The sequence below is a fragment of the Amphibalanus amphitrite genome, unplaced genomic scaffold (genome assembly GCF_019059575.1).
Source record: "Amphibalanus amphitrite isolate SeventyFive unplaced genomic scaffold, NRLGWU_Aamphi_draft 001077F_arrow, whole genome shotgun sequence".
NCBI classification, from domain to species: Eukaryota; Metazoa; Arthropoda; class Thecostraca; order Balanomorpha; family Balanidae; genus Amphibalanus; species Amphibalanus amphitrite.
In genome coordinates, this window is record NW_024882571.1 from 45,403 (window position 1) to 62,035 (window position 16,633).

General features: G+C 49.8%; 1 protein-coding gene across 2 annotated transcripts; it reads right to left on the reverse strand.

Annotated features, from left to right (window-relative positions):
- Positions 1 to 272: 272 nt before the first annotated feature.
- On the reverse strand, positions 273 to 16,520 carry LOC122369839 (ATP-dependent Clp protease ATP-binding subunit clpX-like, mitochondrial). 2 transcript variants are annotated; one of them, XM_043344910.1, is made up of 12 exons: positions 16,424 to 16,520; positions 7,224 to 7,316; positions 6,892 to 7,071; positions 5,758 to 5,900; positions 5,288 to 5,468; positions 4,325 to 4,705; positions 3,616 to 3,716; positions 3,263 to 3,418; positions 2,561 to 2,731; positions 1,803 to 1,931; positions 1,415 to 1,507; positions 273 to 918 (listed from the first exon to the last, which is right to left on the reverse strand). In XM_043344910.1, exons 2-12 carry the CDS (start codon positions 7,300 to 7,302, stop codon positions 754 to 756), a joined length of 1,779 nt encoding a protein of 592 aa, XP_043200845.1. In that variant the 5' UTR covers positions 7,303 to 7,316; positions 16,424 to 16,520; the 3' UTR covers positions 273 to 753. The 2 variants fall into 2 exon arrangements, with proteins under 2 accessions (XP_043200845.1, XP_043200844.1); XM_043344909.1 differs by having other exon boundaries at positions 5,276 to 5,468; positions 16,424 to 16,517.
- Between the last annotated feature and the right edge of the window lie 113 nt (positions 16,521 to 16,633).

Here is a 16,633-nt window from a genome sequence, read left to right on the forward strand (position 1 = left end):
CCGCTTACTGCATGGCGCTAGGTAGCCCAGGAGTCGATTTAGAGGAGGGAAAGGGGGTACCTCCCGGGGGTAAAACGCCCCCGAGAGTCGTGTCACTGGTTTGATTCAGATTCCGATGTGTATTCGTCGAGGATCTACAAAAAAACAAGACTTTCCACCTGACACGTAAACCGATAAAACCGATAAAATATGGGGTAAGTGGACATGGCATCATGTCGACTTTGATCAGTTCCCCATCCCGTCTAGTCCGACAGCCGGTACAAACGCCATGCTCGACTCCACTGTTTGTATTCTGCACTCGCGCGGTACGTCACTCGCCTGCAGCTGGTGCGTGACACGTGACGCGCTATCTGTGGTACCTACAGCCCACCCACCCCGGCCCGCAGCCCGCAGCCCGCGCCGGACAGCCGTCGGCACGGCTCATCACATTGTGGTCGGCGCGGCGCGGCGCGCCCGGCCGACTCCCTCCCCACTCGCGCACGGCCCGCCCCCGCCTCCCGCCGCGGAGCGCGGCCCACACACTGAGCTAACCGCCAGGACGGGCCCACCGCCCGACCAGTCAAATGCTATACGACTCATTATAATCTGTCATAATAAAACTGTCGACGATGCGCGCGGCAATGCACTGCCGCTGGCCCGGTGAGGGCGGTCGGAGCGTCCCGGACGCCGGCCGGCCCGGCCCGCCTGCCTCTGTCGGACAGCGGCGCCGGGCTGTATCACACTCACTCACTCGAACGGGCGCGGTCCGGCCGACTACTTCATCTCTGCCCGCGCGCGCTCGCGCTGCTCGCCGTCGTCGGAGGGCGCGGCGCGCTCGAGCACGGGCTCGCCGCCGGAGCGCACCATCTCCTCGGTGACGTGCACGGAGACAATGTCCGAGCCGGGGATCTCAAACATAGCATCCAGCAGCAGCTTCTCCTGCGGGCGGACAGCGCGGGCGGGTCAGTGGCGGACCAACGGACCGGGTCAGTGGCCGACAGACGGACCAGGCCAGTCACGGGCCGACGGACCGGGTCAGTCGCGAGCCGACGGACCGGGTCAGTCGCAGGCCGACGGACCGGTTAGTCACGACACCGGTCGACGGGGACCAGGGACCGCGCACGGCCTCACCCACCAGCAGCGGAACCTTTTGGGGTCCATTAGATGCCCGGCTGCTAATCGGCCGATTGTGATTAAAATATGCTGGAGCGCTAAATCCTTCATTAGAACCAGCTAACGCAATCTACTCCAGCATATGCTTGGATTCCGGTATAGTTGTACGGAACGGACCCATACAGCGTAGTGGAAAGACATACGCACCGGCGCACCGACGGATAGGCAGAGAGTCGACGGTTCAGAGCCGCGGCGCCGGAGCGGACCCTACCCAACCAGCTCCCCAGAGTGGGCCGGAACCCTCCACGGCCGCCGTACTCACCACGATGGCTCGCAGGCCGCGCGCGCCGGTCCGCCGCTCCATGGCCAGCGCGGCTATCGAGCGCAGCGCGCCCGGGCTGAACGTCAGGTCCACCTGTCAGCAGGGGTCAGAGGTGAGCCGCCGGGGCGCCACTCAGAACACAGGAAACAGGCATACAATGAACTAAAGAGGAGCTGCTTCAGTCTCTGAGCGTTACCGTAACTCCTACTGAGCCGAACAGCATGTAACGTAACACGTTGAGCCGCCCCTGGGACGAACTACCTCGCAGCATCTGGTACTGGGGTATGAGCGCGTTCCGCGGCTCCGTAGAGTCTCTCACCTTGTCCATACCAAAGAGCATCTGGTACTGGGGTATGAGCGCGTTTCGCGGCTCCGTAGAATCTCTCACCTTGTCCATACCAAAGAGCATCTGGTACTGGGGTATGAGCGCGTTCTGCGGCTCTGTCAGGATGCGGACCAGCATCTCGGTGTCGAGCGAGTGGAACGGCACAATCACCGGGAACCGACCGCAAAACTCCTGTCGGAGGACAGAGAGGAGAGGTCAGAGCTTCTGTCAGAGGACCGGCCGGTGGGAGGGGGCGGTCACAGCTCCGATCAGGAGCCCGGCGAGAGCTCAGGTTAGAGCTGTAGTCCTACTCCCAGTGGTAAGGGTTACGTCAGCAAGGACGGCAGCAAACTGAAACAATCAGACTTATTAGGCTGACTTGACACATGTTCAATGTTTTGTAATAAATTTGAGTGTCGAAGCTGTGAAGTACTATTAACATTTGCCTTTTATCAGCTTCAATGAAGATCTAATGCACCACCACTCTTGGGCATGTCTACAAATGTCGTCATCCATACTTTGAACATGCTTTGAGCAGACTCCTGTAGCGTGACATCGCGGAAACATTCTAGAATCAAGACAGTAAGACCAATGTTTCCGAGCCTGCAGACAAAGCGGCCCTCCTCCCCGCCACACATTTCCTCCCCGCACCCTCCTCTATTCCCAGTACTTATCCCTGAAAAGTTCCTCCCTGTCCCCGTGTCCCCTCCCCGTACCGGAGCAGTGTATCGTGTACAGTGTACAGGGGTCGCTCTCCCCGCACGAGAGCGGCCCCTGTCCGTCCCATCCGCGGCCCCTCTCCGTCCCACCGGCGGCCGTACCGGGATCATGCCGAACTCGATGAGGTCCCTGGCCTCGACGGCGCTGAGCATGGCGTCCCGCTCCTGATTGTCCTCGGCCACGGCCGAGACGCCCGCCTGGTTGGCCTGGTCGGCCTGCGAGGCGGCCCGACGGCCGGGCGACACGGCCGCCGGCACGCCGAAACCCAGGTACTGCCGGCGGGCGGGAGGCGGGCGTCACAAACAGGGCGGCTAAGCAGCGTCACTTACACGGCGGGGGACGGGCGATAAGGTGACGTGACGGCACAGCACCGTCAACAGCAGTACAGCATCCGATACAATAGTGGTACGTCACCCGATGCAACAGCGGCACAGTATCGGAAATAACAGCGGAGACAACGCCCGAAACAACACCGAAGACAAGATCGGCAACAACACTGCCACAATGAACCGAAAGAACGGCACAGCAGAATTAAAGAGTGCTCTGCATTAAAATTGCTTTATACTTCCTTGGACAAAGTGATTATTATGTCCATACATGTAAGCTCGCCCGGAAAGACCGCACCGATGACCGAACCATACGTCATGTAAATGTCGTGTCAAAAGGTGGCCAATAAGAAAAGTAAGCCTTATCAGCAGGGTTTTTCAGACTGGTCGCGCTCACAAATATAAGGCTCGCCCCCCGCCTGCCAAGTATCTCCGAGACCAGTCTGCCTTCGGAGTCTCCCTGCCCAGTGTGCCCACCTTTTCGTTTTTCCTCCTGCTGATGACGCGGTCGAGTCCGTTGAAGGCGCCCGAGGCGACGAACAGGATGTTGGTGGTGTCCACCTGGACCGACTCGCCGCGCAGCTTCCGCGGCGAGTTCTTCTCGGGCACGTTCACCACCGTCCCCTCCAGCATCTGACCGCAAGGGTGAGGGGGAGCGTCACAGGACTGAATGGCTCTAGATATAACGAAAAAAGAACATGATGACAACCGGAGACATATTATACAACAGACAGACCGTGCGTCAGTTGCCACAGGCCGGCAAGGGAGAGGAAAAACACGTGGGGCGTTATATTTTCGCCTTTGGGGACCCATGGTGCCTAGAGCGTCACCTTGAGCATGGCCTGCTGGACGCCCTCGCCGCCGACATCCCGCAGCTGGTGGATGCCCGGCACGGCGCCAATCTTATCCACCTCGTCCAGAAACACGATACCTGCCGCGCACGGGGACTGAGTTACACACACAGACATACACACACCGGGCACGGCGCCGATCTTATCCACCTCGTCCAGAAACACGATACCTGCCGCGCCGGGAGGGGGACCGAGTTACACATACGGACAGACCGGGCACGGCGCCGATCTTATCCACCTCGTCCAGAAACACGATACCTGCCGCGCGGGGGGAGGAACTAAGTCACACGCATACTGGACACAGCTGGTACACTCGGCGGGCAGGCGGGCGGGCGGGGGAAACCAGACGGCCGCACAGCTTACCCAAACATGTCAAACGAACACTGAAAAGTGAGCTGTGACACAGATCGCAACAGCTGAGAACGAGGGAGGGTTTCCCACGGAGATCTGAGTCTTTTTCTGGGCACATACAGTGGCATAAGTCCAGCCAGTTCAAAGCACTTTCATTCTATTGGGTAGAGCCCTCTCCCCAGTCTCCCCAGGTCCCGACGTGCGCCACTCACCCTGCACTGGGCGCATCCCTACAGGCCCAGTGATCCGCAACTCACCCCGCTCCTCCTTACAGGTCCTGTAATCTGCCCCCCCCCCCCCCACAGGCCCCTACAGATCCCCGTGATCCGTCACTCACCCTGCTGGGCGCGCTCCACCTGGTAGTTGGCGTCCTGCAGCAGTTTGGCGATGACCGACTCGATGTCCTCGCCCACGTAGCCGGCCTGCGTGAGCGTGGTGCAGTCGCAGATGGCGAACGGCACGTCCAGGCACTTGGCGATCGTCTGCGCCAGCAGCGTCTTGCCGACGCCGGTGGGCCCCAGCAGCAGGATGTTGGACTTGTCCAGCTGCATGTGGTGCGTCTTGGCGTCCAGGATGTCGCTGCTGTGCTGGTGCAGGCCGGCCGGCGGCGGCTCGGCGGCGCCGCCCTTGGACTGGCCGCCGGCAGCGCCGTCCTCCGGCTTGTGGAACGTCACGCCCAGACCGTGGTTCTGCGTCAGGCCGGTGATGTGCAGCAGATCTGTCCGAAAACAAACACAAAGTGGGGTCAGTAGATCTGTCCGGAAACAAATACAGAAGGGTCAGTAGATCTGTCCGGAAAACAAACACACACAGTGGGGTTAGCAAATCTGTCCGGAAACAAATACAGTGGGGTCAGTAGATCTGTCCGGGAGACACGCACACAGTGGGGTGGTCAGCAGATCTGTCCGGACCACACACAGAGGGGTCAGGGGGAACAGCGGCGCCGAGCCTGCGGACAACTCGCTGCCTGGCATAATTGCAATGCAGCGAATCTTATTAAGTCCACGTGGTCAGCACGTGGTCAGCACGTGGTACACACCGTATCACCGTAATCACCGGCTCAAAACGGCTCATAGCGCACCCATCACCGTGCCACTATAAACAGCACCAGATGACCCCAGCGGCTATAGATCACACCAATCGCAGAGCCGCCGGCTAGCCGGGCGCAGAGCCCACTGCCCCGCGGCCGCGGCCGGCCAGGGTGGGCCCTGCATTGTGTCGACCGGTCAGCACCCAGCGCGAGCGCGTCTCCCCACACCTTCCGCGGTCCGCTGTGCCGGTGGATTACCTTTGGTCTCACCTCTGTGAGTGAACGTGTGTGAGCTCTGCTCGGCGCCGCCCGGGCCGGGCGGGCCGCCGCCGCCGCCGCCGCCGCCCGGCAGGTTGTGGTAGATGCGCTTGTAGTGGTTGTACACGGCCACGGAGAGCACCTTTTTGGCCGCCTGCTGGCCAATCACCTGCAGCTCCAGATACTCGTATATCTGACAACACAGCGGGTCATACACTGAGAACACAGTGGTGGAAACACTGAAAACACGACAGGAGACACTAATAACACGGCGCGTCATACACTGAGAACATGGCAGCTTATATGACAGAGGACACAGCGTGTCAGTGAACATGCATGTACATTGTACATACATTGAGAAAACATCAGGTCATGCAGTATAACACATCGTACAGCTGAGAATAACGTGCGCCTGAGGACATAGCGGATCATTACAGCAGAGGACATTTCCAATGCAATACCAGCACGGCGCCCGGACTGACCTTTTTGGGCGCCGGCGGCGGTTTCCTGTGGAGCGACTGCCGCTGACTGAGCTCGTTCTCTTTGATGGTCCGCTTCGAGTCGACATCGGACAGCACCACGAAGAAGTGGTGGCAGTTCTCGCACTTGACGAACCGCGTGGACGCTGCCGGACAGGCACCACCAGCCCGGTCAGAATCGGACAGCGCCGCACAATCACAGCCAGCCCGGTCAGAATCGGACAGCGTCGGACAGTCACAGCCAGCCCGGTCAGAATCGGACAGCAGCGGATACCTAATCACCGCGAGCGCAGTCAGACTCGAATATCTTAAAACGCGAGCACAGCCAGACTAGGAGGTTAACCACGAGCGCAGTCAGAGTCGAACATTTACCGCCAGCAAAGTCAGACTAGGATACTTACCACGAGCGCAGTGAGGCTGGTAAAAACCACGAGCCCTGTCAGACTCGGACGTTCACCGCGAGCGCAATCAGACTCAGCTATTTACCGAGAGCGCAGTTAGAGCCGGACATACACGCGAGCGCAATCAGACTCAGATATTTACCGAGAACGCAGCCAAATTCGGACATTTACCGTGCGCGCAGTCGGACTCTTCGGATATTTACCGTGAGAGCAGTCAGACTCGGGCATTTACGACGAGCCTAGTCAGATTCGAGCAATTATTGTCACTAGTGCATTCAGATTTGGAAAATAGCTGTAGATATTCATCACAAACGCACTCAGCCTCGGATATGTACCGCGGCCACTGAGTCAGACTCGGACAATTATCGCGAGAAAAACATGAGCGGCGAGCGCAGTCCATTTACCGCAAAGGCAGTCAGGCTCAGACATTTACCACTAGCGCAGACAGAGTCGGGAATTTAACGCGAGCGCAGTCTGACTCGGCAAATAGCGGATATCTATTACGAGAGCAGTAATTATACTGCCATTTACCGCCAGCGTAGTCTGACTCCGACATAAACCGTACGTACCGCCCTCTGATCAGCATCCCTTCCATCACTGCATCTCACCCATTCCCGTCAATAGACATCGCTGGGTCCCAGTGTTCCACACGCCACCCGGCCCCACCTCTGGACACCGCCCTCTCCACCGGCGCCGCTCCGCGCTGTCTGCCGGTCCCGGCCCGCCAACAACTCACACACAAACGTCTCCACATGTGTGCAGGGGTCGCCGCACTTTGGGCAGCGCAGCTGGTCCTTCTTGCCGCCGCCGCCGTCGCTGCCGGCTGCGCTGGCCGACTTGCAGGCGGCCGCAGAGGTGGACAGCGAGCGGCGCAGGCCGGGCACGCGCAGCAGCCGGACGCCCAGCGCCGGGCTCGCTGGGGCAGGACAGGGGGGTGTCAGTGGCGGCAGAGGACAGCTGTATGCAGCAGTGGAGGACATATGTGTGCCACAGTCCAGGGACTAACTACTCCGTGGCTGCAGCAGGTACTGTCAAATAAATAACACTGACACAGAGAACCACTCTCACCTGTTCTGACGGCAGCTGGAGATATGGCAAGACGCAAGACTCTATGAGCTGAACGGAAGTTGCACTTCATCCCTGCCATTGCTCCACAGATCTCTGAAAGGTTAACAGGGAAAGTAATGAAATCACACAGCTTAGTGAAATCAATGTTGTTTTGTGCCATGATTATTGTAAAAAATAATGGGGTAAATATATAATCCAGAATTGGAGGATCAAAAGCATGCGATAGCATGCTTTTGCATCCGGAAATTCCCATTGGTGGGTCGCTGAAAAAAAGTTCGGCTGAACCTGTTTGTCAGTGAGTGAGTGAGTATGTGAGTTTGTCCAAGCTTTTTTGGACCTGGAGTCAAAATGGGTGGACCGATCGGGACGAAAGTGGGACCGTTTGATTCGTCTCCGGCGAGGTAAACTTTTGGTGCTGGCCTCGGTTCGCTCGGTGCTTCGTGGCACATGCTATTCCGCTTCAAAGTTTCGGTGACACGAAATTTTTTGTCAAGGCTACAGGTCAACCCGAGGTCACGGGCAAAGCCATACTGGCGGGACACATTGGTAACACCTTGAACCAGTTTCCAGGGGGGTCACCGTCTGCGAGGGGTGCAGGCTGCACGTGCTGGGGTCGGAAAACCGTTTTGACGTGAGGTCCTCTGGCTCAAAGAAATTTTAAGCTATCAACCTCAAAATCGGTTCAATGGTAGTCCCAGGCAAGGCCTCCAAAATAATGCACATTTGGTTGAGCTAAACTCTGTGGTGCATGAGCTATGCACGTGCAAGCCGATTGCACCCCTTCGTACGTTGCCACGCCTGCAGGGTAAACGGCAGCTCTAACTGGTTCAAAACTTGCAGGTCATAAGAAGAATACATTTGATCACGACATTCCGGCGAGATAATATCCGAGGGGTGCAAGCTGCGCGTGCGGGGGGCGGATAACTGTTTTGACGAGGGATCCTCTGATCCCGGGAAACGTCGATCTAGCGACACAAAAGTCGGTACCGTAAAATGGGGTGTTAAGGGACAGTGGGGTGTTAAGGGACAGTTGCATGGGAAAAACTTTGAGTCATATTAACTTCCTAATTTGAGAAGGTTGAATAAAAACTTCAGTGTGGTAGATGACACTGTTTTGCTCTTGACCATAGGAGAAAATGGTATGGTTTTTCATGCAAGTGATTTGGTTCAAAAATGGATTTGAAAATCATGCTACATTTTCACAAAATTGAAACATCTCCAAAACTCTGTGTGTACTACATAAACTAGTGAGTATACAGGGTGTCTCAAAAGTTCGTTCACAGGTACCAGCCATGCTTTTTTGTCAATAATTCTGAATCAACAAGAAATTAACAGTCGAAATTTTGCATGGGCATTGGTGACAACCTTCCTCAAGCAGTCTCATTGTTTTCAAGTGCATTCGACCCTTCATGAGCTCACAAAAAGGGTTCACCTCTGACTATGGGTCAGGCACGAAAATGTAGGTTGCAAAGTCGGGTATGTTGTGAAACTCTCTGTTTCAGGAGTAATGGGAATGGTTAAGTCGGAAATGACACATGGCTAAGTGTCGGCGAGGATGAGTGCAACATGATGATCATCTCATAAAAACAGTGGCTAAAATTTTTGAAGGACGAAACCATGCGAGACCAAGGCCCTAAAACATAAGGCCCCTCGAACGACAGCAGACTCGTGTTCCGGAAAGCAGCTGAAAATGCGGTCATAACTATTGAAAACTGGCAAGAAGGTCACAGACAGAGGTTACCCATTTTCAAAAAGTGCAGGTCATCGTAAAATAAAGACAAATTATAATTTAAAATTGTTTATAATATCTATAACGCTAATTTTTGGGGACAATAACACAAAACTCGTCAATGCCAAGGACACCTGACCCTCCAAAAGTGTCAGTTATTGTAAAATTTTATCTAACGAAGTTTCAAGAGGCAGATCTGCAGCGAATAATTTTCTTTTAAACACAAAATCCCGATAAAATCACACGATGGACAGGTTTGGGCCGTTTACAAAGCAGAACATCTCCCGAGGAAAACACTCCGCAACCGAGCGAAGGTCTTAGCATGGGGAATGACGAGCGCTTGGAATTTGCAAAATTTGCACAATGTGTCTGAGAAACAGACGTCCGACACATTCTGCTACCATATGATGCGAAAAATTTACTCCTGGCACTTCCCGTTTGTTCAGGACTGGGGTCGTTTTGAAAAGGAAAATGGCGCTTGGGATGTGGGCGCCAGTCATTCATGAAGGAGTTAGCGCCAGAGAATGCCTACAAAATACTCAAGAATGGTGTCGATGCAAGCTGTCGGCTTTCAGTTGCCGACAGCTAGTCAAAACTAAATCCGACGCAGAAACTGCAGGGGATTCCCCTGCAAGAGCTTGAAACCTGGTAACCTTTTATCAGCCTCCGGCAGCTGACGGAGCAACAAAAATCGGTATGGGCAAATATTTTTGGAGATACAGCAAAGGGGTTGGTTTCCAACCTTCTTAACCCTATTCCTGGCGGGGGGGGGGGGGCTCAGGAGCCCCCCCCCCTGAGGTTTTTTGGTTATTTCTCCCAGACGCGTTGAGCTAGGAAGCTCAAATTTTCTGACTTTTCCTAAAAGGCTTCTACGCAACATGTCTGAAAATTTTGAGTTGATCTGACCTCAGGTCAGGTCACCAGAGGCGGTTTGGTGACCCTACCTCATAAAAGTTTGCAATCACGCCAGAGCTAGAGTTTTTGACCGATCAATTTCTTCTCTTCAGGCTTTAGTTAGGGTACCAGTATGTGCAATTTGTATATCTCGGAATTTTGATATCGGTGACCTAAGGTCAGGTCAGTTTCGCGACCTCCCCATTATAAGTCAATGGGGGAAAAATCAACTCCCTGTTTTTACCACTAAAACGGGTCGGAATGGCCCCATATACCATACATGACTTCATATACGATCAACCTTCACTACCTTGAGGTCTGTTTTACTGTTGGGCAGCTGTGAGGTCATGTGACGTCATCAAAGGTCACCAAAGGTTTTTGGCCAATAACTCCGTACAGGAACAAGATACAGACGCGTGGATGGTCTCATTGTGTTCAGCTCGTCAAGACGCATCGAATGATATACATGATGACCTCGAGGTCACGTGACCTGAGGTCAACCTTTGACCTTGACCTTTCGAGGTCAACATATATATCATTCGATGCGGATTGACGAGAGGATCACGATGATGCCCTTAGTTTGTTCCTATCTTGACTAATTCGAAAGTTATTCGAGAAAAACTCTCTCCATATCTAGCGCCGCCATTTTGACTTTTTCGACCCCTGTGACGTCATCTTTGACCTGACCTGAAAATGACCTTAGTAAAAATTGTAGACCTTGTCCATGCGTATCCGATGCCGTTTACCGCTTGTCGCTATCTTGCTTCGTTCTCGAGATCTCAGGGGGGGGGCCGAATCGGCCCCCCCCCCGCCAGTTTCTTGTCCCGGCGGAGCCCGCCAGGAATAGGGTTAATCAGAGGGGTGTTCACGGGCACCGCACACTGCTGCGTGCGCTGTGTGCGGTGCGTCCAGCAGGCGTGGGGGTAGGGGATGGGTAGGCGGTTCTGACGTCACGGCTGCGTGCGGTGGACGGTCCGCTGTGGCCAGTCCCGACCGGCCACAGCGATCGCTGTGTGCGGTGACGGAAGGCTGACGTAGGGACGCAGTGGGCGGAGCTTGGAGGCTGTGTGCGGTCCGACCGCACACAGGGCCCGTGAACAGCCCTCAGTTGTCAAAGCATGCATATTTGTCTAGTGTACACACAGACACCAAAACCTTATACTTTTGGCCGGTTCTTATATGTTTTATTGGCATGGGAAATGTGTGAACGAACTTTTGAGACACCCTGTACAGGGAAAATGAATGCATAGGTGTATTGTCACATGTATTGCACATGTTTCCTGAAAACTTGTGCAATCCACCCATTCATTCATCATCCTCTTCCTCTTTTCCGGATACATGCATATTTTGAGGTGGATGTGGGGTGCTAAGGAACAGGGAAGAAAAAATAAAATAATATCTAAATATAATTTAATTAAGTAGGCATGGAAAACACTAAATTCCACATAAAATGCTGGCAAGTTCATGCTTTTATCTCTAACACATCTTAAGTTATGTAACAAAACATCTCAACACTCTTTTACAATGATGGATCAATGGAGACTGATGTAAGTAAATGTGATGTCATCATTAAAAGGCTAAAACAAAGAGGGCAACATAATGACAAGTGACAAGCTTCAACATGGGTTTTTATTGATGACAGAAGATTACTTTTTGGTTCTGTTTACCATATAATTAGCACATTTTCCACAAGAGTAAACTGCATTACACGTGATTGGCTAAAAAGGTCATTAGTGGTGAATGAACCTGACTTGTTTTGTGACAGAATATGCAAAACATTTCAATAAATAAATTGTGTGCCCTTCCACACCCCAATTGTGGGCATTTGATGACCATTTCTTGGAATAATATAGGTGTCCCTTAACACCCCACATTGGGGTGCTAAGGGACAGTGATGAAAAATAATAAAAAATCATATGCAGTTATAAATCTTAAAAACTTTAATGTGGCAGGTATGTAAAGCACCAAATTCCACATAAAATGCTGACAATTTGATGCTTTTATCTCCAACCCTTCTTGAGTTATATAACAAAACACCTCAAAACTGTCCCTTAACACCCCGTTTTACGGTACACTGATAGAATTAGACACACGCTACATGATGTTATGAAAATGACTGCACTGGGGTGCCTGGAACATGAACTATGCACGTGCAGTTAATTCATATCTTACTGTAGGTAGATATCCACACCAATCTCACGTGCTTTCAAGCATTTTTGGGATGTTTCGGTTGGTTTCAGGTTCAGTCCGAGCTCAGTCTGGGTTTCGGTGGTTTTGCCCGGTGTGTGCCCTCAGTTCCGTTCCTCCAATTCTGGCCCAAGGCAAGGCAAGAGCGCTGCCGGCATCTAGTCAATATGGCACAAATGTATTCTTTTAGCAATTAAAAAGATGAATGACAGGAATATAGAGAATTAAATTATGCATTTTAGTATTTTAATTGCTGAAAGAACAAATTTGTGCCATAATAATGACCATTTTCTTCTCCAGCATGTGAGCATCTAACTATTTACAATAGAACATCTTATTCTGAATTGATCTTATATGATCTTATTCTTATTCTGTCAAGGCAATCAAACTTTGTGTCATCATTAATCAACCCATTTTTCATTTTCATATAACATCTATTGACACTATATAGCTACTGGATTAGCTCAGTTGGGCAAACTAGACCTTTGGAATCAAAATATGGAGGCATCAAAAGATTGATTCCTTTTGGGCATAAATGCAGACCATTTCTAACTTACCAATCACATAAAAATAAGAGAGTGTTTCAAGAAGGAGCATGCCTGATCTTGAACAGAAATGCTTGAACTATCTCCTAAGCAAAATAATATTGCTCCTATCATAACAATTTGAATTCTATAGGTAGTGAAAGGCAATCAAGGAATTGATTCACTTTAAACAGATAATCATAATATTGATTCTCCATCAGCTGGCTAATCATTATTTTGATTCACAGGTAATGTTAACAGATAGGCAACAATGAATTGCAAGAATACAGCATTTATCTTGCTATTATTCTCATTTAGTGGTATCCTCAGCACCACAACTGATACCTATAGCATTGTTGTACTTTACCTTCACTACATTTGATAACAATTCACAATTTTTAAATGTCAAGAATACAAAAACTGAAGCAACAGGTAAAAACCATATAAATAATATGAAAGCACTACAACAATGATAATTAGGGGTTTGAAAATTTCATTTTGCCATTTTACACAAATACTGATTGGTTAGTATGTGATTCATGGTACAAAAATAACATACAGTGTGATTTCCTCAAAACAGCTTTTACGTGATGGACAGTGGCTCTGTGTTTTTCCCATTCACAAGGCCAAAGGGACAATTTCTTAGCTTTGAGGTAACACTTTTTGCAAACCTACCACATTTTTCTACCTTTTAAAAGAAAAATCTCACCGTCATGGGCCTTTTTTCAACCGTAACGATTCATTTGAAGTCAAAAGTGTACCCAAATGAATCAAAATATTGATTCCATGCCCATATTTGGTCATGGCTCCTCCCACCAGAATCAAATTATTGATGCCTCCATATTTTGATTCCAAAAGTCTAGTTTGCCCAACTGAGCTAACCCACTTTTAGGTACTGATCTGAATCACAGGTACCTACGTTATAGGTAATTAGGTACCCATAGAAACTGGGCCAAAATCATTACAGCATTGAATACCATATTGCTTCATGATTAAAAAAGCAGTTTTAACCAACCAGAAACCTAATGCATCAAATGGCTTTAAATTTGTTTGCTTTTAAAAAGCCCACATGTCCATGTGAAAGAGCAATATTGATTGAGACACAAGCAATTTAATGAATTTAAGAAAAGCAGAGCCAGATATAATGCATGAATAAATAAAAACATGCCCGAGGTAGTATAACAAGCATTTCAGTAGGCGGAACTATGGTCATGAGTACCCAAATATAGGAACGTTCCCATTTTTGGGAACGGAGTTCCCAAATATGGGAACGGGCGTTCCCATTTATGAGAACGGAAGGCAATTTTTCGGCCGTTCGCCCACTAAAACTCAAAAGTGCATCACGTCTCAAAAAAGTGCACGCTGATTTAAGTATCTACTAAATTTCCATAAAGTTATCTTTAATCTGACCGTGGAACAAGGAAATTGACCGTGGAATGATATTTTTAATGATTTTTTAAAAATGACAGAATGGTGGAAATATGGGTTATACGACATTTAACATGCAATTTTAAGGAAAATGAAGCATTTTTTACATTTTGAGGTCAAGTATAATAATTTTCGCCTGGTTATGAAGTTTCATTCTAGCGACACCAGATGCTGACATATGCAAGCGAACACGCGGACAGTCCCGAGGTAATATTGTTGACTTTTGGTGTCGGGGCGATCGACCGCGTGGAACGTCAGTGATTTTACCGAACTACTGTTGTAAACTCAGTTTCAGTGGTTTAAAATCATTCAGCTGTATTTTATCAGCCCTGAAAGACATATTTTATTTGGATGCTAGCTGTTTAGCGTTGTTTTATAAGCAGCGTCATGAGCGTGGTTTTTGTCTTCGGCGTTTCTAAGCATGATCGTTTGGTGGGAATTTCTCTGATATAGGTCGCTCTGTGTGGCTTATTTATAATTTTTATGCTGATTTCGATCATTCCTCGTGCCCATCCTACCAGGCCTTTTGCCACTTACACTCATTAAGAAAGGAAAAAACTAGATTTTCATTGGGACTAGGTGTTTTGAGGGTGTAACATATTCAGCGTTCCCATTTTTGGATACTTCTTGTGCTCTTCAACTCTCGGTGATTAGCAGACAGGTGCTTGACATGTCTCCACCCTCGGCGCGGACGGTGGATATAGGTATGGAAGACCTTGTTGAACATTGCTGAGCGTTGTGGATTACGTAATCCTGCAGAGGGGGGCGTGCCCGCTGCGAGATCGACGGGAATAAAAGCGCAGAAGACCGGGCGAAACATGCAACGGTCTTGCCGGAAAGGTCATCTGATGATTGTTGCGTTAATAATAATTTGCGGCGTTGGACGTGATGCTTGTTAATGAAAAGAGCCCCTGAAAGGCGTCGGTGAAATCGTTCCCAATTTTGGGTACGCCGTTCCCATAATAAGGAACGCTTGCAGCGCCAGTGTACGAGAGCGTTCCCAAATTTGGGCTCGCGGCCCGGGTGATGGACTGCTTTAGAAATAGGGGAACGATTTGTAACTACGATGGGCCTTACAATATCAAACTCTTTCCCAACAATATTGAGACAACTATCAGGCGGTTCACGATCGTTTTATATTTTTTGGACGTCATTTAACGGTTCTTTTTTTTGTTTTAAATAATGCCTACATGGCGTTCCCATATTTGGGTCTATCGTTCCCAAACATGGGAACGAAAATGCGTTCCCGAAAATGGGTACGCTTGACCATAGTTCCGCCTACTGATTTGGATCCTATGACTTCAAACAATCCTTCAATCCTATGACATGAAAACAGTAACTGGGCGGCCACAAATGCTTGAGGAAACTCTTGTAGAAAAGGACCTTGGAGTGTACATTACCAACACACTAAAACCTTCATTGAACTGTTCTAAGTCAGCAAACAAGGCCATGTCTGCCCTCAGGGTACTGAGGCTGACCTTTGGTCAATTAACAGTGAAGAACTTCAAAACCCTTTTTTCGGTGTATGTTAGACCTCATCTTGAGCACTGTGTGCAAGCGGCTGGTCCCTATTTGAATAAGGACATGCAAGCACTTGAAAAAATACAAAGGAGGGCCACTAAACTAGTCCATGGATTGAAAAGAGTACCATATGAAGAACGTTTGAAAGTACTAAACATGACAAGTATGGAAGAAAGGATCAGAAGAGGAGATTTGATAGAAACATTTAAGATTCTTAAGGGGAAATTGAACGTACGCCCAGGTCAATTTTTCACTAGCCACCACGGAAGGACGACCAGAGGTCACCAGCTCAAACTTGAGATACGGAGGTCCAGGACCCAAGCTCGAGCAAAATTCTTTGCAAACAGAGTAGTCTCAGCATGGAACAAGCTGTCTCAGGAGATCATAATGTCTGAAAACACAAACACTTTCAAGAACCGGCTAGACAAGCTCAGGACCACTACGGCGCTATCCTCTCTCTTTAACATCCACAGTACCTAAGTTACCCAGTCTGGCCCAGTTTAATGCTCGAAGTGAGCACCGAATAGACCCTGTCTACCATAGCTCACTATATTAAACTTAAACTTAAACTTCAGAAAAAAACTGTGAATGACAGTTCTGAGTTCACACAAGTTATCAACAAGGCATGAAATCAATATGATCCATAGCAGTGATGTAAAAGCGATCCAAAATAAGCTAGCCAACTCCAAGATTGCTAATCCAAAAGGAAAAATATGATAAATAATCAACAAATTGTTACATAATGAATTTGCCACACCACAGAGCCCAAACAGAGCCAGCCAACTTGGTTCGCCACAATCGCCCCAATTGCGCAATAGTATGCACATGAGTGACAAATCAGCCCATCATGCTGAATGAAACGATGTACTTTTAAAGGCAAAACGGTAATTTGAAATCATAGGATGAAAACTACTCACCATACACAAACCAAATAAATATGAGCTAACAATCGCCGGTCTACACCGTAAGCCTTGCACAACCCAATGTGTGTAATTTCCTCTCACTTTGTGAAGTAGCATATCTAACTATTTTGCAAAATTAGCTGCACTATTCACCTTCGCAGTGACGTCATTGAGGGAACTTCAGTGAGCTCCTGAAACATCCAACAAATGCCAACAATGTCGTTC